Source organism: Abramis brama (genome assembly GCF_963993115.1).
Source record: "Abramis brama genome assembly, chromosome: 4".
In the NCBI taxonomy this organism is placed as follows: Eukaryota; Metazoa; Chordata; class Actinopteri; order Cypriniformes; family Leuciscidae; genus Abramis; species Abramis brama.
Window position 1 is genome coordinate 15,002,420 of NC_139966.1, and position 24,645 is coordinate 15,027,064.

The 24,645-nt window shown below is 40.5% G+C and overlaps 1 protein-coding gene across 1 annotated transcript; it reads left to right on the forward strand.

The window, feature by feature from the left end:
- Positions 1-969: 969 nt before the first annotated feature.
- LOC311081668 (E3 ubiquitin/ISG15 ligase TRIM25-like) lies at positions 970-14,588 on the forward strand. The gene is made up of 5 exons (XM_084112278.1): positions 970-1,632; positions 2,031-2,126; positions 3,667-3,900; positions 4,321-4,480; positions 13,189-14,588. The coding sequence occupies exons 1-5, from the start codon at positions 1,063-1,065 to the stop codon at positions 13,710-13,712; spliced, it is 1,584 nt and encodes a 527-aa protein (XP_083968404.1). The 5' UTR covers positions 970-1,062; the 3' UTR covers positions 13,713-14,588.
- Positions 14,589-24,645: the final 10,057 nt, after the last annotated feature.

Here is a 24,645-nt window from a genome sequence, read left to right on the forward strand (position 1 = left end):
TATCTCGTCCGCAACACATAGACGGTATTGCTTGCATTTTTCTTCTTTCTTTGGCAAAGCTCTTTCATACATTTTCAATTTCTCTCTACTCTGACATTTGCTTAATAAATGCTTACAGCATTCAGTGTGGTATGTTTTTCTTTATAAACCATTTTCTCAATAAATGATTTTACAACAACAACTTCTGGTGTCTTGTTTTACAAAAACACTTCCATTATATAAGGTCACCATTATGGTTGACTCCAATACATTGCTTCATACACAAAAAGGCATATTTATAATATAAAAATGTGCATATTCCATAATACTGTCAATTAATTATGAAACAGCAATTTAAAAAAAAAAAATTACTTTGCGTAAAGCAAACATTAAATGTGAGTGATTCACTTTACATTTGTGGTCTATGAGCTCTATACCGGTACATGTAAACGTCCTCCTATTATTACTGAAAAACAGTAAGAAAGATTAAAATAACTTCGCAAAATCATTACCATTGGCAACAGACTTGCTGCCATGAGATGAATTGTTTTTGTAAATATGACTCATCTTATATATCATGTACGGTCTGTATTAGTGTATGATTCTACTGTTCCCCAGGGTCTAGTATTAAAAATAATAATAGAACAATCGCAATACATTGCAAAATCGAATCACAGTAAATGTAGAATCGCAATTCTTAAAAATTGCAATACATATCATATCGGCACCCAAGTATCGTGATAGTATCGAATTGGGAGTTGTATCGTCCCAGCCCTATGACAAACTGGACACAGTTTTCAGTCCTGCAGTACCAGTGAAGTATTTATGAAACAGAATTACTGAACTATTAAGGGTGTTGTCTTGCTTCTCTGTAACTTCTATTCTTCTAGTGTGTGTCTGAGAGTGATTAAACACAATATGTGTGGGACCAGGAGTGAGGAAGCTGCTTTACAGACACGCCTGTTTTGCACACGGCATTTAAACACAGAACCAGGAAACAAGAAACAGTTTCAGTTCAGGGAAAGAGACACTGAAGTGAAGTTGAGCTGTTGTGTGTTTGTATCTTTGTATTTTTCCAGTAAAATGGCAGAAGCCAGAATTACTCAAGATGAGTTCCTGTGTTCAGTGTGTCTGGATCTCCTGAAGGATCCAGTGACCATTACCTGTGGACACAGTTTCTGTAAGAGCTGTATTACAGGCTGCTGGGATCAGGAGGATCAGATGAGAGTCGACAGTTGCCCTCAGTGCAGACAGATCTTCAGTCCAAGACCTGCTTTAGCTAAAAACACCACGCTGGCTGAAGTGGTGGAGAAACTGAAGACTAAACTTTCTGCTGACTGTTACGCTGGAGCTGGAGATGTGCAGTGTGACGTCTGTAATGGAAGAAAACGCAAAGCTGTCAAGTCCTGTCTGGTGTGTCTGAACTCTTACTGTCTGAATCACCTTGAACAACATGAGAGTTTCTTTAAAAGAAAGAGACACAATCTGACAGATGCCACTGGACGACTGCAGGAGATGATCTGCCAGAAACACGACAAGCTCCTTGAGGTTTTCTGCAACACTGATCAGAAGTGTATATGTCTGCTATGTACGATTGATGAGCATAAAAACCACGACACTGGATCAGCTGCAGCTCAGAGGACAGAGAAACAGGTATGAACTTAAAGGAGTCTCATAATACTCATTTACAGGCTTATCATTTTGTGTATGGGTCTACTACAATACATTTACATATTTAATGTCTGTTTTCACCCTCACTGTCTGAATACTGTTTAGCCCTAGAAACAGAGATATTATTCAAAATACATTCTTTTGTGTTATGCAAGAGAAAATCATACAAGTTTGGAAAGACATGAGGATGAGAAAACAATGAAAGAATTTACATTTCTGGGTAAACTATCCTTATAAAATTGATGAAATAATTTGATGAAAATAACCTTACCATGTAAGATCTTTAACCCCTCAGTCTCACCACTTCACAGATATTGGATTCATATCTGTTTACCTGATGATTTGTGTGATGTTTCTCCTGTCACTGGTTTGTACTTTAGCACCAGCTGAAGGAGACGCAGAGGTCGTTCCAGCAGAGGATCCAGCAGAGAGAGAAAGATCTTCAGCAGCTGAGAGAGGCTGTGGCGTCTCATAAGGTGAGTGTGAGTGCGCATCGCAAGATTTTCGTGTCTAATAATAACAATCCACATACACCGTTTTCTTCATGTAAAATCTTCCTTTAATCCACACTCGTTAGAAAATCAAACAAATAAAAGAAAATAAACAAAATATAATCTTAAATCCTAAATATCACGGATGCGGTAAAGAAAACTATGCGACTCCACTCTATTTCATATAAAGGATGCACAACCGCTTCACTTAAAGGCACAATATGTAACTTTTTTGCTTTAAAAATAGCAAAAATCACTATATTTATGTTATATATTTTTTTTAGTTGTGTACTTACATTATCCCGACTGTTTCCAACAACTTTCAAACCAGGAGAAATTTTAATTTAATTTGAAGACACGTCCCTTTTCTTTATTTCCGTTTTGTCGCAGTCAATGGCGTCATATCCGCGTTGTCCCTGGTTTCCGCTCGTGCTGCCATGGTAACCAGAGCTATGAACCAGAGCGTCTGATAGTAACCAAGACGACAGACGTGGACCACTGTAGTTCGCAATGTCTATTTGCACGCTGTTGTTGTTTCGTTCAAACATTATGGACCATGGCAATCCCTTTGGATAAAAAAGGAGAACTAAAACGAGAATCAATATCAGCGCGGTGTTTTCGAGATGCCTAGAGCTCCCATAGACAGTATATAAACGAGAGCTCCACGTCCGAGACTTCGACCGCTCCTACATGTACTTTATTAAACAGGTGAGCACATTTACATAAAACTAATCAATGTTTTATAGTTCAACAATGATAAAATGTTAGAATATGATCTGTATGTTATTCTAATGTTGATCTAGCTCACTGCTAGTCTCATACAGACAGACTAACACATACATTTCAACACATTCAAATGCAGTTTAGTGTGATAGTGTAATGTTAGACCAAGTGAAACAGCGCTGCGTTACCTCACAAGTTTAATTTAAACTGACCTGTGAGTTGTAATTCTGCACTTGCGTGTAGTTCGGTAGAATGAAATGTCCATATTCCTTTTATATCTGCGGGACTCGCGTCGCGTGTGGAGCTGATAGCTGTCTCTTAGCAATCCCGAACTGCTTCATATCAGTCATGATAAAAACATCGATGTATTCAGTCATCCATAAACATTATTAGATCGGTCGGCTTGACGTTGACGACAAGATCCATAATTCTTAGCAAATGTTGCATCATCAAACTACGCCTTTGTTATTGTAAATAGGTTAGCGACCCCTAGTGGAGAAAAAAATCCATACTGTACGTTTAAAGTCGCAATTATTAAAGGGCCAGTGCACAATTTTAACATATAACATATTTCAATGCAAATATAGAGAGTATTTATGTAATTAGTACACACAAATAAAGAAAGTTTACAATCAAACACAAATATTCAAATACTGAAATGCAACATATAATATGCAATAATCGTCACTGAACATAAGCAAAATTAGGCTCCTACAGTGAGTCTGGAGAAGAAGAGAAGTTTGAGAAGTCTCAGTCAGGACTCACTGAAGCTCACTGTGTGATTGTGATGTGTGTGTAACAGCGCTCTGCACAGACAGCAGTGGAGGACAGTGAGAGGATCTTCACTGAGCTCATCCGCTCCATTGAGAGAAGCCGCTCTGAGGCGACACAGCGGATCAGAGATCAGGAAAAGACTGCAGTGAGTCGAGCTGAAGGACGACTGGAGCGACTGGAGCAGGAGATCAATGATCTGAGGAGGAGAGACGCTGAGCTGGAGCAGCTTTCACACACACAGGATCACATCCATTTCCTGCAGGTAACAGAGATCTAGAAGAACAGGATCATAGTGGACTTGAGCAAGAGACTCAAAGAGAGACTCAAACATTTCATGAGAGCAGAATGAGCCATTGACTGAAGTGTTGATCTTCGTGATGTTCGGTGTGTTCCAAAGAATTCAGAATGAATCAAATCTACTCAGTCCCTTCCATGTGACGCCATTGATGCACTTGATCTCTTATATTAATGTCATTGCCAGATGTTTGATCATCCAAGTGTTTTCCTAGAAAGTTCACATATAGTGCAAGTGTAAAACGCTACAACTTATAGCACTAGTATGATATAATGAATATGAGAAGAATGAAGCTAATGCTGTGAAAGTGCTGGATTGAGGAGAATATTATTGAGGAGTTATTGATGAAGTGCGGAGGTGATGAGCTTTGATTTCTGTTTTCTGTAGAGTTTCCAGTCTCTCTCAGCTCCTCCTGAATCTACAGACGGAAATGACAATCCCTTCTGTTCTCTCTCCTCTTTTGATGGCATGAGAGAATCTGTCCGTCAGCTGAAAGACAAACTGGAGGATTTCTGCACAGAGGAGCTGAAGAAGATCTCTGACAGAGGTAAAGTCCTGGAGATTCTGCTCTCAGAAATGATCCTCCATCATCTCATATCATGTAGAAGATCATATTAGAAATGTCTTAGTAATAAGCAATTACTTATGTAACACCCGCTAGGGCAAATTATAAAAAAGGAAAAGAAACAGATCTATCACAGAAGACAATAAATTGTAGAAAAAAAAGTATTTAGTCAGCCACCAATTGTGCAAGTTCTCTCACTTAAAAAGATGAGAGAGGCCTGTAATTTTCATCATAGGTATACCTCAACTATGAGAGACAAAATGAGAAAAAAAAATCCAGAAAATCACATTGTCTGATTTTTAAAGAATTGATTTGCAAATTATGGTGGAAAATAAGTATTTGGTCAATAACAAAAGTTCATCTCAATACTTTGTTATATACCTTTTGTTGGCAATGACAGAGGTCAAACGTTTTCTGTAAGTCTTCACAAGGTTTTCACACACGGTTGCTGGTATTTTGGCCCATTCCTACATGCAGATCTCCTCTAGAGCAGTGATATTTTGGGGCTGTCGCTGGGCAACAGATTTTCTATGGGGTTGAGATCTTGAGACTGGCTAGGCCACTCCAGGACCTTGAAATGCTTCTTACGAAGCCACTCCTTCATTGCCCAGGCGGTGTGTTTGGGATCATTGTCATGCTGAAAGACCCATCCACATTTCATCTTCAATGCCCTTGCTGATGGAAGGAGGTTTTCACTCAAAATCTCACGATACCTGGCCCCATTCATTCTTTCCTTTACACGGATCAGTCGTCCTGGTCCCTTTGCAGAAAAATGTTTCCACCCCCATTCTTCACAGTAGGTATGGTGTTCTTTCTCCTCCAAACACGACGAGTTGAGTTTTTACCAAAAAGTTATATTTTGGTTTCATCTGACCATATGACATTCTCCCAATCCTCTTCTGGATCATCCAAATGCTCTCTAGCAAACTTCAGACGGGCCTGGACATGTACTGGCTTAAGCAGGGGGACACGTCTGGCACTGCAGGATTTGAGTCCCTGGCGGCGTAGTGTGTTACTGATGGTAGCCTTTGTTACTTTGGTCCCAGCTCTCTGCAGGTCATTCACTAGGTCCCCCGTGTGGTTCTGGGATTTTTGCTCACCGTTCTTGTGATCATTTTGACCCCACAGGGTGAGATCTTGCGTGGAGCCCCAGATCGAGGGAGATTATCAGTGGTCTTGTATGTCTTCCATTTTCTAATAATTGCTTATACTGATAACAAGTTCAAACAGGTGCCATTAATACAGGTAATGAGTGGAGGACAGAGGAGCCTCTTAAATAAGAAGTTACAGGTCTGTGAGAGCCAGAAATCTTGCTTGTTTGTAGGCGACCAAATACTTATTTTACCGAGGAATTTACCAATTAATTCATTAAAAATCCTACAATGTGATTTTCTGGATTTTTTTTTCTCATTTTGTCTCTCATAGTTGAAGTGTACCTATGATGAAAATCAGGCCTCTCTCATCTTTTTAAGTGGGAGAACTTGCACAATTGGTGGCTGACTAAATACTTTTTTGCCCCACTGTACATGGTGATCCTGAATTTACTCCATCAGGCAAACAGTTCTAAAATATAATATAATAACCATATTACCATAATTGCAAACTCATACCCACATGATAAATTAATGGATTCCAATACCCCCAATTAATCTAAAAAATAGATTGCGAGTGACTGCATCAGTACAATAAAAACATCACTTGTAATAGTACACCAAAAAATACAGGTTTACCTTCAATTGAGAAAACGAAGTACAGAGGAGCCTATTTATCTATCTGAGCCTATTTAGCCTATCTGAGTGTTATTTAACACTCAGAAATATAATGTCATGATAATAAATGGAGTGTAGAGTGTAGTGTAAAGTCCAAGCAGTCTGGTGCAGGGATGGCTGCTCTTACCCCTTCTAAGGCCGTCGTGACCTTCGATTCGATCTCCCATGTGAGTGTGGAGATAAATAGTGTCTCAGGTAAAATACACTCGGGTGTGGACGGGTGAGTCCTCATATCAAAAATATGAGATAAAGAGTCGGGTTTGATGTTCTTGGAACCCAGGCGGTACGAGAGAGAAAAATCAAAAAGACAGAAAAAAGTGCCCACCAAGCCTGGAGTTGAGACTTTTAGCAGATCTAATATATTCCAGGTTCTTGTGATCGGTCCAAACGATAAAAGGTCCCCCCGACCCTTCTAACCAATGGCGCCATTCTTCCAACGCTAACTTGACTGCTAACAACTCTCTATTACCAATGTCATAGTTACGTTCGGCAGGTGATAACCGGTGAGACAAAAACGAGCAAGGATGCATCTTGTCATCTGTGGGAGAGCGTTGGGAAAGAACCGCGCCTACCCCCAACTCTGATGCGTCGACCTCCACCTGACATGAAGGACCAGGGGCAATCAGGATGGGAGCCGAAACAAAGCGACTTTTCAGATTGGCGAATACAGCTTCGGCTGTATCGGACCACCTGAACGTCGTTCTGGGGGAGGTCAAGGCAGTCAGAGGCGCGGCTAGTTGGCTGAAGTTGCTAATGAAATGCCGATAGAAATTGGCGAACCCCAGAAACCTCTGTAGAGCCTTGCGGGAATCTGGGCTTGGCCAATCTACCACAGCCTTAACCTTGTCAGGATCCATACGCACTCCCTCAGACGAGATGATGTAACCTAGGAAAGGAACAGACTGCATGAAAAGTGCATTTCTACGCCTTGACAAAAAGCCCATTCTCTAGCAACCTCTGAAGCACTCGTCTGACGTGCTGAACGTGTTCCTGGAGAGAAGAAGAAAAAATCAATATGTCATCCAGGTAGACATATATGAACTGATCTACCATATCTCTCAGCACGTCATTGAGAGTGCCTGGAAAACCGCTAGGGAGTTGGACAGGCCAAAAGGCATAACCAAAATATTCAAAATGCTCCCTGGGGGTGTTGAACGCGGTTATCCATTCAGCTCCATTCCTTATGCGGACCAAATGATAAGCATTGCGTAAATCCAATTTTGTGAAGACTGATGCTCCCTGCAACCGCTCGAAGGCTGAAGACATCAACGACAACGGGTAAGTATTCTTTACTGTGATGTTGTTCAGCCCCCGGTAATCAATACACAGTCGCAGAGAACCATCCTTCTTCCCCACAAAAAAAGAACCCCACCCCCGCTGGAGAAGAGGAAGGACGGATGAACCCCGTTGCTAGAGAATCAGAAATATATTTCTCCATGGCCTCCCTTTCTGGAGCAGAAAGCGAATATAACTTGCCTTTAGGCGGAGACTTACCTGGCAGTAAATCTATGGCACAGTCATAGGGACGATGCGGAGGACGAGAAGCAGCATGGGACTTACTGAACACTTCCTTCAGGTCGAGGTACTCAACGGGCACGTTTGACAAATTCACTGCCTCCTCGTGAAACACAGAACCAGACACAGACGAACAAGCAGACACTAGACAAGACGCATAACTTTGATCACTCCAGGTCGAGATAGAATCTTGGCCCCAATCCACCCTGGGGTTGTGTTGTACCAGCCATGGGTGGCCAAGAACTATGGGTGCTAACGGGGAGTCCAAAAGTAGAAATGACAGTGTTTCTGTGTGACAGGCTGACCGTGTCCCCGCCGCTGGCCTGTGGGACCTCGAGGACTCCAGGTAGTCTGATTGGGCGTGTAAGTCATTCCATTAATTCAGACAAGCATCCACTCTCAGTGCCTGTTCAATCAGCCCGTTCAGACTCTGTGGAAGGTCTAGGGCGTAGATCTCTTTCTGAACACGGTCAGGCAACCCATGCAGGAACATGTCCCACTGCGCCTCTTCGTTCCAATGGCACTCTGCGGCCAGTGTGCGAAACTCGATGGAGTACTCCGATACGGATCGGTCTCCTTGCTGGAGGTTGGCGAGTAGCCTGGCCGCCTCTCTACCCGCCACCGCATGGGAAGGCAGTGCTCAGTGGTTCATGTAGGTTGTCTACAAACCGGAAGGTTGGTGGTTCAATCCCCGGTTCCACCTGACCAAGTGTCGAGGTGTCCATGAGCAAGACACCTAACCCCAGCTGCTCCCGACGAGCTGGATGGCGCCTTGCATGGCTGACACCGCCGTCGGTGTATGAATGAGTGAGTGAATGGGTGAATGTGAGGCTATGTAAAGCGCTTTGGTGGCCATAGGTCTGTGAAAGCGCTATATAAATGCAGTCCATTTACCGCACGGTCGAAGACTCTCTTCATTTCTTTGGAGAGTGCCTGGAACGAGGCGCAGCAGAGATCTTGGTTCTCCCACACCGCCGTTCCCCAGAGAGCCGCTCGTCCAGTCAGCAGGGTCAGCACGAAAGCCACCTTAGAACACTCGCTGTTAAAAGTCAGCGGTTGCAGAGAGAAATACATAGAACACTTAGTTAAGAATGCTCTGCAATAATTGGGTTCACCTGAATAACCTTCCTGGGCAGGTAAGCGTGGCTCTGGCTTACGACTCGGATCCATGGAAGCGGGCTGAACGGGCAGTGTGGGCGGCGCAGCGGGACTCTTCAGTTGTTGGAGCTGTTGGGTGAGCTCGGACACCTGTGCCACCAAAGCTTGCACAGCATGACCCGTGTTCGAAATGTGTTCTTCCTGTTGCTCCATGCGTGCAATACTGCGCGAAATGAATTCACTCAGACCTGTTGAACTCGCTGCATCCATACTGTGGTCAGATCGTACTGTCACGATAATAAATGGAGGATACAAGATGCAAGTAACAACAGTTTATTTATAAATGAAGTGTAGTGCAAAGTCCAAGTAGTCTGGTGTAGGGATGGCTGCTCTGAGTGGCGCAGGGACGTTGACAGTCAACCCGCTCGGTGATGTCAGAAGTGCAGAGAAAATCCACGAGAATCCAGCATGCAGCAATAAACTCCAGATGAACAGTAATCCCAGGGCAGAATGTAAAACAACAAGAACAAGAGATCAACACAGGCAAGGTATATGGAAGCAGGACAGGACACTGGGAATACTCACAATGATCTGACAACACAAGACACCAAACAATGAACACATATAAGCACGGCTGATAGGCAACAGCTGGCGCTAATAATTACGGTGATTGGCCATCACCCTGACACACACACACACACACACACACACACACACACACACACACACACACTGACATACAAGGCAGCAAGAGAGACAGTGAATTCATGAACCGTGACATATAATTCCTCTTTACATGCTTTTTTAATTATATATAGGTGAAAAATAGTACTAATATACACCAAAATATATATTATAAATACAAATCTATAATATACATCCCCGAAAAAAAGTTTGGGATCGTTAAGTTTAAAAAAAAAAAATTGTAAGAAGACTTAACTTATTTGATCAAAAATACAGTAAAAACAGTAATATTGTGAATGTTATTACTAATTAAAAGAACTGTTTTCTATTTTAATATATTTTAAAATGTAAAATAATAATCTGGAATGCATGGAGGTGTTTTTTTCTGGACTTTTTGATGAACAGAAAGATTGAAATAGAAATATGAAATGAAAAATAGAAATGTGAGTTATTTAAAATGATTTAAAATAGACATGTTTATTAACACTTTAAATGTCTTTACTGTCATTTTAAATTTTTTACTGCACATTTACAAAGTGGGAAAGAGAGCATAACTATATCATACTTACTGACATCCAAAAAAGCAAGATTTGAAATGAACTCGTGACTTTAAAGGAACACTCCACCCATTTGCATTAAGCTTTGCAATGTTAGAAACCCAGTCATACTATTGAATGGTCGTGCAACATTTTCTAATTTTTCCCTGAGACGAGAGAAATCTGTATTTACCTCTTTACACTTCCTCCTACAATGACGCAAAAATCGTCATTTTGCGTCATTGTAGGAGGAAGTGTAAGAGGGGGGGATTTCTGTTAAGACTACAAGCTCTAGTTCCCACCCTTTCAAACCCGCCCATAGGGGGTTGGAGCTAATGCGCTAACAGACCTATCACAGATCAGTGCGAGTACGTTTGATTTCACCAGCAGAAACCTGCAGAAAACATGGACGAAGAAAGCTGAGTAGTAGGGGTTACCATACACTTTTTCCCGGACATGTCCGGCCGTCGAGATCGTCCAAAATGTCCGGGATTCAGCTTTTGCTTTCTGCGGTCGCCATTCATTGTTTACATGCTCACCTTTTGTTTCAATCTAACTGAATTCATTCCGATTGGTGAATCTGAATGTAGTGTTTACATGAACGCTAAACAAGTGATCGGTTGATGTGCGTTTTAACATTGCTAAGAAAATTCCCGCACCTCCGTGAGATGCAAGACCGGTGCGTCTCGCAGGTCTCGCTCATCAGTAATCACGCCACCGGCCTCGCGCCGTTCTCCCGTGGCCCTCAGTCTTGTCCTGTTCGCCACAGTAAACATGATGAATGGCGACTGTAGAACGCAAAAGCCGAATCCCGGACATTTTGGGCGATCTCAAAATCACGGGCAAACTCGTCACGGAGACTCACTCGTAGCCTAGACTTGTTGTTTTCAACTGCGCTCTCTTACCGGTAGGCGTAGCTTAGGAGTGGCCTCGTAGGGCAGCGAAGCAAGTGCATTCTGGGAGTTGTTGTCTTTCATCCACATAAGCCAAAAATACATTTTCTGGCTTTTCTCAGTCTAGAAAGCTCCAAATTCAAAAATAATTTCACATTTCTTCTACATAAATGACCTATTTTAAATACACATTCATCTTTCCAGAGGTGGAGTGTTCCTTTAACAAAAATGTAAATCAGGACAGGCCTAAATTGGGGGTTCAACATATTCTTCAAAAACAGGATAAAACTAAGGGATAAATATGGGTAACACTTTATTTTAAGGTGACGTGATTACACGTTACTACATGTACTTACTATAGTAATAACAAATTGTGCATAATTACAAGTAACTAACCCTAAACCAAATGTAACAGATTGAAAGTCTGTTTAAAATAAAATACATTTTAAATAATTTTATATAAATCTAGATTCCCAGCCACACCAACACAGCGAGAAAGACACAAGAAAATATATCAAAATAGTATTTTATTATTTTAAAAGTTAAGTTTAAAAGGACATCAAAATCACCATCTCCTCCTCAAAAAGCAGGGGAGACAATAAAACCATGGATTGTCCAATATTCTGTCCCAGGGTGAAACAATACCCAAGTCCAGTCCAGCCTGGAGTCAGCTCAGCGGGACCTCGAATAGCTGATTCAATCCAAAAATCCAGGACCCGGAATTCCGTGGCGCCGCTCTGCTTCTGTCAGTGGAGAGATCGTAAAATCAATAGGTAGCCTGCTCGTAGCCCGGCAACTTTAAAACAGTCTCGGGTGACTAGAGTGACAACTTTCCTTTTCTATACTTCAAGTGGACTCCTCAACAATACTGTTGTGTCTGCTGCTCTGCCGTCGGCCCCTGGATCTGGCACCTTCGCAGAAATGAACAACAACTAACAACGACTCCTTTAGCTCAAATGCTAAAAACACACACGCGCATCAGTGTGGGAGAAAAGGACCACTTGCCTTTAGTCGGAGTTTTGTGAGCGTTGACACTGCAAAGTCTGGGATTCAGCTCCACCAGGGCACAGGAGATCCAGTCAGCAACAACAACGAGGGAAAAGAAGATCAGCAAACCAGTCCGCTGCAGCGCACGTCCATCCGTTCAGAGCGTTGTCCCCTTTCAGTAAGAGATCTAGCTTCCTTTTATTGGGAGTGATCTGATCAGCTGGCAAATTAGATCGCTGATGTGAACGGGGTTCTACAGGTGTGTCAATTAGTGTTTGTTGTTGCAGTTTGTGAAGGGGGGAAAAAACAGTATTATCAATGGTCCAACAACATCACAGCAAACAAGGGAAAACCACAGCAAACAATATAAAAGTTAATCCACAACAAACAATATAATAAATTAATCCACAGCTAACAAATATGAAAGTGTTAAGGCAAAAATCGCTATATCAAACAATAATTTCCAAAATAAAGTAAAGTTAACCATCAATCACACTGCTCCACTTGTTTTATATTATATGACACAAACCCTAACTGTAACTCTATAGGAAGTACATGTAGTTAATTGATATTACTCAGTACTTACTAGAGTAAGTACAATGTCACTACATCACCTTAAAATAAAGTGTAACCTAAATATGATTATTTTTCACTGAAAGCCAATTAAAAACATTGATCCACGTTTTAGAGGTAACATTCACAGTAGTAAAAAATTTGCTTTTCAAGAGTTTCAGGAAAGGAAGAACAAACTGAAAACTCTTCAGTAAAAAACTATTCCACTATGTTTTTATCCTCAACAGGATTTTGTATCAATTCTCTTTAATTTTTGAGTCCTCAGATGGAAATTTATAAAGCTCAAGATCACCAAAGGCTGAAAACACTGAAAATCCCCAACAATATTATTACACTTATTGGTGAATCAATTTAATGGATCCTTGCTAAATTAATATATCAGCTGCTTTAAAAAAAGATAAAATTAAGGGTAAATACATTCTACCATTTTAATAATGTAAATATAATAATAGACCTAATTATAATAAACAGAATAATAACCAACATTAATATTCAGGGAAGACGATTAGACAATATTTGATTTTTATTTTAAGAGGGGGTTGTCAGGGACCTGGATGATGGATAATGATAATGTTGATATGCACAGGATATCAGACAGATCTGACAGATTCATAATTGTGTTTTCTCTCCATCAGATTCCCATCAGCTCATTCTGGATCTGAACACAGTGAATAAAGCCCTCAGTCTGTCTGAGGAGAACAGAGTGATCACTAACACTGACACAGAGCTTCAGCCGTATCCTGATCATCCAGACAGATTTGATGTGTGGCCTCAGGTTTTGTGTAGAGAGAGTGTGTGTGAACCCTGTTGGTGGGAGATTGAGTGGAGTGGGAAATATGTGTGTATATCAGTGTCATATAAGAGCATCAGCAGGAAGGGACGGAGTAATAAGTGTCGGTTTGGACGTAATGATCAGTCCTGGAGTTTGATCTGCTCTTACTCCAGTTACTCATTCACACACAATAACATAAAGACTGAACTCCCTGTCAAGTCCATCAGCAGGAGAATAAGAGTGTGTGTGGATCACAGTGCAGGAACTCTGTCCTTCTACAGCGTCTCTGACACATTGAGCCTCATACACACAGTCCAGACCACATTCACTCAACCACTCTATCCTGGGTTTAGGGTCCTTACTGGATCATCAGTGAAACTGTGTTGATGAATGAGAATAGACTGTAGAGAGATTCTACCCATAATGCTTTGAGCTGCATGATAAATCAGTAACAGTGAGATGTTCTAGAGTCTCTTATTTTCTCTTCATTACATTAATAACACAGCTGACCTTCTGTCAGTGAAATAACATGTCAGAATAAATGTGTGTAATGAATCCTCATATAGACAGTAAGTTCAGTGTGTGTGTGTGTGTGGTAGAGCTTAGATTCTCTGCCCGAGACCGAACTTGATCAAGCATTTGTGTTTTTTTAATCATTACTTTATTAGCCTAATTGGGTGGGGAGTAAGCTATGCCATTATCAGAAATATTATATATATTTTTAGCAAAGTAGGCCTAAGAAACAAATGTGTACAAAGCTGCACAAGTTAGGCTACAAAGTTACAAAATGCAACACGTCACGTGTCATGCGCAGCGTCTCCTCCACTCGCACACATCACACTGGGCCTGCTGTGCTGTACTGTGTAGCTTAAGTGCAACATGGAGATGTAAATAAAAAAAAGAAAAACAGGAGAATTAACTTTGAGCAAGTTTGGAGGAAAGTCAGAGGTATGGAACCATTTTAAACAAGTCGTGGGCAGTGACAACATATGTGTTGGCTTTGTCGAGTACATTAAGTGCTCGCCTACGACAGCAACAAAACGGGACTTCGTAGATGAAGACACATGAAGCATGCCATGACAGAAAGGATGATAGTCAGCCTTCAATGTCCTCTTTTGTTACTTCTCCAGTCCTAGGCCATCCAAAGTTCATTCTTGTTCATTTCTGTGTTCATCATTGTTCACATTTTTTTTTTTTTTACGTTTCTTCATTCGGATCCATTTGCGATCCATTCCATTCTGAATAAACAAACAACGCAGTTTACATGCTTCGTCCTTGTTGCATTATTCATTAAGATAATTCTAAACAGATTTCTGTAGTTCGAACAACTCGGAATTGTAGTTGAGAACATCAGTTATAACGGCCCACGTATTAAAAAATAGTCTTTTAGGTTTAAATCGGGCTCGGGCTCATAATTACAGTTAATGTGTCGGGCCGGGCTCAGGTAGGGTCGGACTTGATTTTTTGGGCCCAATCTAAGCTCTAGAGTGTGTGTGTGTGTGTGTGTGTGTGTGTGTGTGTGTGTGTGTGTGTGTGTGTGTGTGTGTAAATTACCTTTCAATTGAAAATGTATCATTAATTTTTTTTTTTTTTTTTAAATTGATAAATGTCAGTTTATTAATAAATGTGAAATATATAAACCCAGATCCTCTGATCGCACTGTAAACCCTTGATCAGTGAAAGTATGAGCACAATTATTCTGATCTAATCCAGTTTACTGTAAATAAAAAAGTGTAATGTTTCAATAGAGGCTGTCAAACACTCTCATTAGCTTCTTCTACATCTAGCAGCACGTTCATAGTTGAGCGACCCATTTGATCTCTACGATGACCTTTGACCTTCCTGAAAGATAAGCCAATCCCACTGGATTATGACCTCTGTCAGTATTTCTGTTAAAGAAACACGCTGTATCTGAAAAACTTAATTGAATTTCTGTCTTTGATCTGTTGTTGTTTGTTGTATTATTAAGTCAAGTCATCTTCATTTATATAGCGCTTTTAACAATGTAGATTGTTCCAAAGCGGCTTTAAAGAGATACAAGGATAGTTTAAAGTAGCAGGTCTTGAATAAAGTTATTTTCCAGCTAAAGTTAATTTGATTGATTCACTTCCGTCGCAACAATCATTAGTTATTAAATGGATAGTTCACCCAAAAATGAAAATTCTGTCATCATTTACTCTCAGCTTGTTTCAAACCTGTAAGAATTTCTTTTTTCTGCTGAACACAAAAGAAGTTATTTTGAAAAATGTCTATAACCAAACAGTTGATGGACCCCATTGACTTTCATAGTATTTTTTTTTTTCCTACTATGAAAGTCAATGGGGTCCATCAACTTGTTTGGTTACAGACATTTTTCAAAATATCTTCTTTTGTGTTCAGCAGAAAAAAGAAATTCTTACAGGTTTGAAACAACTTGAGGGTGAGTAAATGATGTCAGAATTTTCATTTCTGGGTGAACTATCCCTTTAACTTAGGGGCTGCTAACACAACACCGTTTTAACAGGAAACTCTACACAGACTTTAAATGTGAAACCGGTGAGAACACTGATGGCGTGCACATGCGTATTACGAGTTCAGTCTATTGGTATGCGTGTTTGAATATATGTGTGCAGGTTTGTAATTCCCTACAAACCAAGCCTTAAAAAACTGCTTGTCTGGCCTTAACATTTTGATACAGAATTGTATCACTTCGGGGTAGATACGCGAACCGAATTTTCCAGACAACGCTTTATCTGTAGAGTGGTAAAGGGATCCTCCATAAGGAGAAACTAGTTGGCACTTTAGCACCCTGCTATGACATCGGGTCCAGGCGCAGGTCCTTCATCAGATCTGGATACGGCCTGGATCCGGCAGGCTGCGGGAAAACCTCGGGATAAACAAAAAGACTAAAATTAGCGTAGATGCCATTCTTCTTATGATGTAACGAGTACATCAGGATTTATGGGAAGTGTTCCCGGTTACGATTTTTAATAGGGAGCCAATGCAGTGTTGACAGAACAGGGCTAATATGGTCATATTTCCTGGTTCTGGTAAGAACTCGATCTGCTGCGTTTTGAACTAGCTGTAGTTTGTTTATTAAGCGTGCAGGGCAACCACCCAGTATAGCATTACAATAATCTAGCCTTGAGGTCATGAACGCATGAACCAGAGTCCTGCACGGGTCCGATTTTGTAAACCTGCACCCGCCCGTACCCGCAGTGCTTAAAACCGCAACCGACCCATTTTCCAACAGCAGCACTAATTAAAATCCGCACCTGACCCGACCCGCTTAAAATAGAACCGATACCCGACCCGCACCCGAAATAAAATCAGTTTATACTATCACATTATAGACACAATTACAAAAATGTTTATTGCCAGGTCATAAAGAAGTTATTACACGACAATTAACACAAGGACAACTTCAGCCAAAGGTGTCAAAAGGCCGGTACATGAAGAACATGGCAAATGTTACCACAAAACTGAGTAGCCTTATAACATTTTACCAATTGAACAGACGCGGCTACAACACTATATCTGCCACAAAATTCGTCTAGCCTACATCTGACAATTTTGGGTTCAAACACGCCCTGCACACCACACATACTTAACAGTGTTAAATTTGAAAAATACTGTTCGATAGAACTGCTTGGTTTGTCACCACAGTTATCTGCGTGCTTCCTCAGTGATGAAGTTCCACATTTGCGGCTATCCAACACGAAAATGCATGCAGCAAAGCCTTTCACAATATTTTCTTCAGATAACTCCAAATTTCTCCCACACACTGGACTTGATTTTTGATGACGTATTGTCGACAACTTTACAGTCTCCACTAGCTATTCTTTTCTTCAACTTCCATCTCGACGACTGCAAGCAGATCGCGCGCGCGCCGTTATGAGGAATTTTTAAAAGTGAAAGTAGCCTATACGTTATAGATTCCTGGGAGGGCGTGGCGCGTGGGCACAAATAAACTGATGTGGATTTTAAATGATTTTATCAACTTGAAATACAGGCATATTTTTGTAGATGTGTTCCTAAAAATATGCATATATTTTTACGTTTGCATGTGATTGTTTTAAACCCGTGTTTAGACCTGTGTTTCCCCCGTGTCCAACCCGCACCCGTACCCGACACAGTTGGATATTTCTCACCCGTTTGAGCAAAATCGGGTACCCGATTACCCCGCGGGTACCCGAACCCGTGCAGGACTCTAGCATGAACTAATTGTTCCGCATTTGTCAATGAGAGCATATGGCGTAATTTAGATATATTTTTAAGATAGAAAAATGCGGTTTTACAGATACTAGACACGTGACTTTCAAATGAAAGATTGATATCAAAGAGCACACCCAGGTTCCTAACCAACGACGAAGACTTAACAGAGCAGCCATCAAGTGTTAGACAGTATTCTAGGTTATTACGTGAGGAAGGTTTTTGTCCAATAATTAGAATCTCTGTTTTTTCAGAATTTAGAAGTAGGAAATTACTAGTCATCCAGTTTTTTATATCAGCTATGCATTCCGTTAATTTTGTGAATTGGTACTTTTCGTTAGGTTGTGAAGAAATATAGAGCTGAGTATTGTCGGCATAACAGTGAAAGCTAATGCCATGCTCCATGATATCTCCTAATGGTAGCATGTACAGAGTGAACAGCAGTGGTCCTAGTACTGAGCCTTGTGGTACGCCATACTGAACTTGTGATCGATGACACATCTCTTCATTTACTGCTACAAACTGATAACGGTCAGATAAGTATGATTTAAACCATGCTAATGCAATTCCACTAATAATTTTCAAGTCTATTTAAAAGAATGTTTTGGTCAATAGTGTCAAATGTAGCACTAAGATCGAGTAACACTAATAGAGAGATACAACCACGATCGGATGATAAGAGCAAATCATTTGTGACTCTAATGAGAGCTGTCTCAGTACTATGGTACGGTCTAAATCCTGACTGAAAATCCTCACAGATATCAATTCTTTCTAAAAAGAAACATAGTTGTGAGGATACTGCCTTTTCTAGTATCTTTGACAGAAAGGGTAGATTCGAGATCGGCCTGTAATTGACTAATTCTGTAGGATCAAGTTGCGTGTTTAATCATAGCCAGCTTAAAGGCTTTTGGTACGTATCCTAGAGACAAAGATGAATTGATGATATTAAGAAGAGGATCTATGACTTCTGGGAGCATCTTTTTCAGTAGCTTAGTCGGAATAGGGTCTAACAGACATGTTGTTGATTTAGATGAATTAACGAGTTTGCAAAATTCTTCCTCTCCTATAGCAAAAAATGAATCAAATTTTTCCTCCGGGAGACTACAATGCACTGCCTGATGCGATACTGTAGTAGATGTTTGCTTAGTTATAATTTTGTCCCTGATATTATCAATCTTATAAGTGAAGAAGTTCATAAAGTCATTACTGCTGTGCTGCTTGGAAACTTCTGGGCTTGAAGCTTTATTTTTCGTTCGTTTAGCCACTGTTTCAAATAAATACCTAGGGTTTTATTTATTTTCGTCTAATAGGGTTGAAAAATAAGCAGATCTAGCAGCTTTTAAGGCCTCTCTGTATGCAATCGAGCTCTCTTTCCATGAAACGCAAAATACCTCTAGTTTTGTTTTCTTCCAGTTGCGTTCCATTTTTCGGGCTTTTTCAAGGGCCCGAGTGTGCTCGTTGTACCACGGCGTTGGACTATTTTCTTTAATCTTCTTTAAGCGCAATGGAACAACTGTGTCTAAAGTGCTGGAAAAGTGAGAGTTAAAAGTTTCTGTTGCAATATCGAGTTCTTCAAAGCTATCCGGGATGCTGATATGATGAAACCAATTAGGAAGATTATTAATAAAGCAATCTTTAGTGGCAGAAGTTATAGGTCTAACATATTTGAAACACGGAGTCGGCTTTGCAGCCTTGGCTAAATGTAATTTACACGAGATTAGATAATGATCTGAGATGTCATCGCTCTGCTGCAGAATTTCAACGGCATCAACATTTATTCCGTGTGATAATATTAGATCTAGAGTATGATTACGACAATGAGTAGGTCCTGACACATGTTGTCTAACTCCAATAGAGTTCAGAATGTCTTTAAATGCCAATCCCAATGCATCTTTTTCATTATTTATATGTATATTAAAAGCACCAACAATTAGTACTTTATCTGCAGCCAATACTAACTCTGATAGAAAGTCAGCAAATTCTTTGTTAAAATCTTTATGGTACCCTGGTGGCCTGTTGATGGCCTTACACTATATATTTTTACATTAAGCACGAACACTTCAAAAGAATTATATTTAAAACTAGATTTCTTAGTGATTTTGAAAATATTACTATAAATTACAGCAACATCTCCCCCTTTGCCTTTCAGACGAGGTTCATGTTTATAACAGTAATCTTGTGGGGTGGACTCATTTAAAGTAATGTAATCGTTTGGTTTTAGCCAGGTTTCTGTCAAACAAAGCACATCTAGATTATAGTCAGTAATCATACTCATTAACAACGAGTGCTTTTGAAGTAAGGGATCGAATATTCAGCAACCCAAGCTTTATCATTTGCTCATCTGTATTATTGCTGTGTTTTATTTGTTGAACATCAATTCGATTTTTACCCTTAGATGGGTTTGGACATTTTTTGGATTTCCAAATTCGGGGAACAGACACAGTCTCTATATGATGATAGCTAGGTGAAAGACGTGAGGCCGCTAGCAGACGGTCGGTTTAGCCAGTCTGTCTGCTTCCTGACCTGAGGCCCAGATTGTCATGTTTTATCTCTAAGACTATGAGCCAAATTACTAGAGAGAAGAGCAACACCATCCCAGGAGGGATGAATACCATCTCTTTTCAACAGGTCAGGTCTGCCCCAAAAACTTTTTCAATTGTCTATTAATTCTATATTATTTTGCGATAAGCATTTGCCAGCACTTTTAAATTTGCTTTGATGTCAGGCACTCTGGCTCCCGGCAAACATGTGACTATGGTGGCTGGTGTCTCTATTTTCACGTTCCGTGTAATAGAATCACCAATAACAAGGGCACATTTAACAGGATTCTCAGTGGGTGTTTCACTGAGTGGGGAGAACCTGTTTAAAGTTGTTATCGGAAACGGAAGAGCAGCGTTTTGTCCCGCGACTACAGCGTCTCTCCATCACCCAATTGCCCTGCTGCATGGGCTCTGTGGCCGGAACCGAACAATGTAAAGAGTTCACTAAGCTAGTCGCATCCAAAGCAGTATCTAAAGCACTTGCATTCTTACTATCCTCGATTAAAGTTTGGATGCGTGTCTCTAGTTCTGAAATCTTCCCCGTCAGCTTTACTATCTCCCTTCATCACATGTAAATCCTGTGCTGACAGAGAAGGATATGCTAAACATGTTGCATGAGGTGCAAGTAACAATAAGAGGAGAAGATGACATGACTTACTGTGTTTGTTGACTGATCCTACTCACCTAAGTTGTTTGATGGACCCGTAAAAGGTGCGAGAAATTAAATAAATAAAGAGCGTGTGGATGGCACGCTAACAGGCTATCAAATTACTACGGTGTTTTGCTAGCAATAACGATTTAGTTTGAAGTTAGCGATGTCAGGTTAATGTGTGATGTTGAGTAAGTTATATTTAGCAGTATAAACAACAAGGAATGATAGTAAATAATGATTCAAAACAGAAAGTTATATGCACACCAACGCAAACAGCAGCAGAAGCAACGAGGCAGACCAATTATTACACCATTCCTCTAACACTGACCGACAGGAACACAATGATATCATCACTGACTCTCTCGTATACCATTATTTGACTTTATTAACCACTATCAGTCCAAAAATAAATATACAGTATACATTAAATCAACTTACATAAGGCTACAATGATAAATGAGACAATATAGACCTGCAAACATGTTCAATTATAATGTATATGAAATGTTTGTTAACATTGTTATATACACTCCTGAACAAAATCTTAAGACCGGGGGAAGCATTCCAAGTTTTACGCATTTCGCGCTGGTGGATCATAACAGGGTTGTAAGTGCTGCTTCAAAATGGCAAAAGAAGAAACAGGAGCAAGACACAAAAAAATAGAGAGTAGGCAATTTATTGAAAACTTCATTTAAACTCAAACAGGCTGTTCATCAGCTGATCAAAAGTTTAAGACCATAGCCCAAAAATAAACCCACAACAGAACTAAAAGTGTCAAAAAAAGACTCAGTAGTGAGTAACCCCCCGTTCTTGTTGATTACTTCAAACACTCGCTTCGGCATGCTTGATGCGACTGTTTCCTGGAGGCTGCTGGGAACGTTGCTCCATGTGGTGAAGATGGCTTCACGAAGGGCATCCACGGTCTGGAACTGACGTCCGTTTTTGTAAACTTCCCTTGCCATCCAACCCCAAATGTTCTCAATGGGATTTAGATCAGGGGAACACGCAGGATGGTCCAAAAGAGCGACGTTATTCTCCTGGAAGAAGTCCTTCGTCAGGCGGGCGTTGTGAATTGCAGCGTTGTCCTGTTGAAAGACCCAGTCATTACCGCACAGACGGGGGCCCTCAGTCAAGAGGGATGCCCGCTGCAACAGATCCACATAGCCAGCCGCCGTTTGACGCCCCTGCACAACCTGAAGCTCCATTTTCCCATTGAAGGAAAAAGCACCCCAGATCATGATGGAGCCTCCTCCACTGTGCCGCGTAGAAAACATCTCCGGTGGGATCTCCTTGTCATGCCAGTAACGTTGGAAGCCATCAGGACCATCCAGGTTAAATTTTTTCTCGTCAGAGAATAAAACTTTCTTCCACCTTTCAATGTCCCATGTTTGGTGCTCCCTTGCAAATTCCAAACGGGCAAATTTGTGGCGTGGGAGGAGACGTGGCCTTTGAAGACGTTTTTTGTTCTTGAAGCCCTTCTCTCGCAGATGCCGTCTTATGGTTATTGGGCTGCAGTCAGCATCAGTAAGGGCCTTAATTTGGGTTGAAGATCGACCTGTGTCTTCACGGACAACCCGTCGGATCCTGTGGCTCAGTGCAGGTGAATTTTTTTTGGGTCTACCACTTGACTTTTTTGTCCCATAACTTTCAGGATCTTTTAAGAAATGTAAAATGACTGTCTTACTGCGTCCAACCTCGGCAGCGATGGCGCGTTGCGAGAGGCCTTGCTTGTGCAGCTCAACAATCCTGCCACGTTCAAAGAGAGAAAGCCTTTTTGCCTTTGCCATCAGGAGATTGTGACAGTAGGACTGCCTGAAGAACAATGACATGAAAGCCATATTTTTGTGCAGATTTTACCTTTTTATGGCTATGGTCTTAAACTTTTGATCAGCTGATGAACAGCCTGTTTGAGTTTAAATGCCGTTTTCAATAAATTGCCTACTCTCTATTTTTTGTCTCTTGCTCCTGTTTCTTCTTTTGGCATTCTGAAGCAGCACTTACAACCCAGTTATGATCCACCAGAGCAAAATGCTTACAACTTGGAATGCTTCCCCCGGTCTTAAGATTTTGTTCAGGAGTGTATATATATATATATATATATATATATATATATATATATATATATATATATAATTACATATTAACAAACAATTGATATTATATAATATAATTGAACACATTTGTAGGTCTTGTATCATTTAGCCTATATACAGTATATATCCAACAGGTTTCTTTTTTTTCTTACTGCTGAATGAATGTTTTGTGCCCAAGATTTAATTAGATTGTTTTAAAGATTCATGATACATTTCTCTCTGGTTTTGTTTGGCAGCTGTAGTACATTTTATGATTATAAGAAGAACATTAGAACATTACAATAAAAAAAAATAAAAAAGTTTTTAAAGCAGAATTTAAAATCACGAAATTAAACTTAAATAATGTAATATAATTAATAAATATAATTAAATAATAAATAATAATAACAGATACACTTTTACCTGGTAAGATGAATGTGAGCTTAGTAACTGGCCTGCAGTATATTAGCCTACATTTTATGTAACCATTAACTGTGACCTGAAGACTTCACTCGTCACTCCTAATTCCAGTGTGTCAGAAGCTATGAAGAGTGTCAGGGGGCCCTATTTTAACGATCTGAAACGCAAGTGTCAAAGCGCAAAGCGCAAGTAACTTTGTGGGCGGGTCTTGGCGCTGTTGCTATTTTCCCAGCGGGATAAATGACTCTTGCGCCAGGCGCAAATCTAAAATGGGTTGGTCTGAAGTAGCTTCATTATTCATAGGTGTGGTTTGGGCGTATCGTGAAATAAACCAATCAGAGCGACATCTCACATTCCCTTTAAGAGCAGACGCGCTTTGTTCTAAAGCGGATTCCTATTATAACGGTGTATTTGCCAGGCGCGCGCCAGGAGCGGTTCACAGCCAAGGAGAGCAACGCTCTCGTCAGGGACGTTGGGGATGGAGAAACCCACCCAAATTAACTTCGGTTAAAAAGGCGTATGATAATTTGGGTAAATGTGTAAGCTAGATGTATGCTTTTATAATAAATTGTCTATCTATCTATCTATCTATCTATCTATCTATCTATCTATCTATCTATCATCTATCTATCTATCTATCTATCTATCTATCTATCTATCGTAATAATATATGATTTGCAAAAATGAAAACTGCTGCTTCTGTGTAGATGAGAGAATCAAAGTGTATGCGCGTTGTGCACACGCTACATTGATTATGGCCAAGCATGCGCCCTTAAAATAGCATATGAATAACATGCGCAACCCGCCACTGACTTTAAACTATTTTTTCCTGGTTAGTGGCGCAATTGTTTTCTAAACCTGCAAAATAGCATGAAGGAACGTTTGCGCCGGAACACGCCTCCTTTTTTGCGCTGAACCGCCCAGGGAGCGCAAGTTCATTCCCTAGTTTAGCGACGTGCTTTTGTGGAGGGAAAAGCGCGCTTTGCGCGGGTGCAAAATAGGAATGATACATGCGTCGGTGTACAAAGTCAATTGCGCTGGGTGCAAGATAGGGCCCAGGGTGTTTTTGTGGCATTGCCGCAGTGAAGGCTTCTTTCTGGCAACTCAACTTCTCGAAGTAAACTTCTGATCAGGGACATTTGGGTGATTTCTGTTATCATTATGATCAGGGACATTTGGGGGATTTCTGTTATCATTATGATCAGAGACATTTGGGTGATTTCTGTTATCATTATGATCAGGGACATTTGGGGGATTTCTGTTATCATTATGATCAGGGACATTTGGGTGATTTCGGTTATCATTATGATCAGGGACATTTGGGTGATTTCGGTTACATTTGGGTGATTTCTGTTATCATTATGATCAGAGACATTTGGGTGATTTCGGTTATCATTATGATCAGGGACATTTAGGTGATTTCTGTTACATTTGGGTGATTTCTG

Coding starts and splice junctions, on each gene's coding strand:
- LOC311081668 (XM_084112278.1), top strand. CDS start 1,063: ATGGCAGAAGCCAGAATTACTCAAGATGAGTTCCTGTGTTCAGTGTGT. Junction 1,633..2,030: donor CTCAGAGGACAGAGAAACAG/GTATGAACTTAA, acceptor TTTGTACTTTAG/CACCAGCTGAAGGAGACGCA. Junction 4,481..13,188: donor GAAGAAGATCTCTGACAGAG/GTAAAGTCCTGG, acceptor TCTCTCCATCAG/ATTCCCATCAGCTCATTCTG.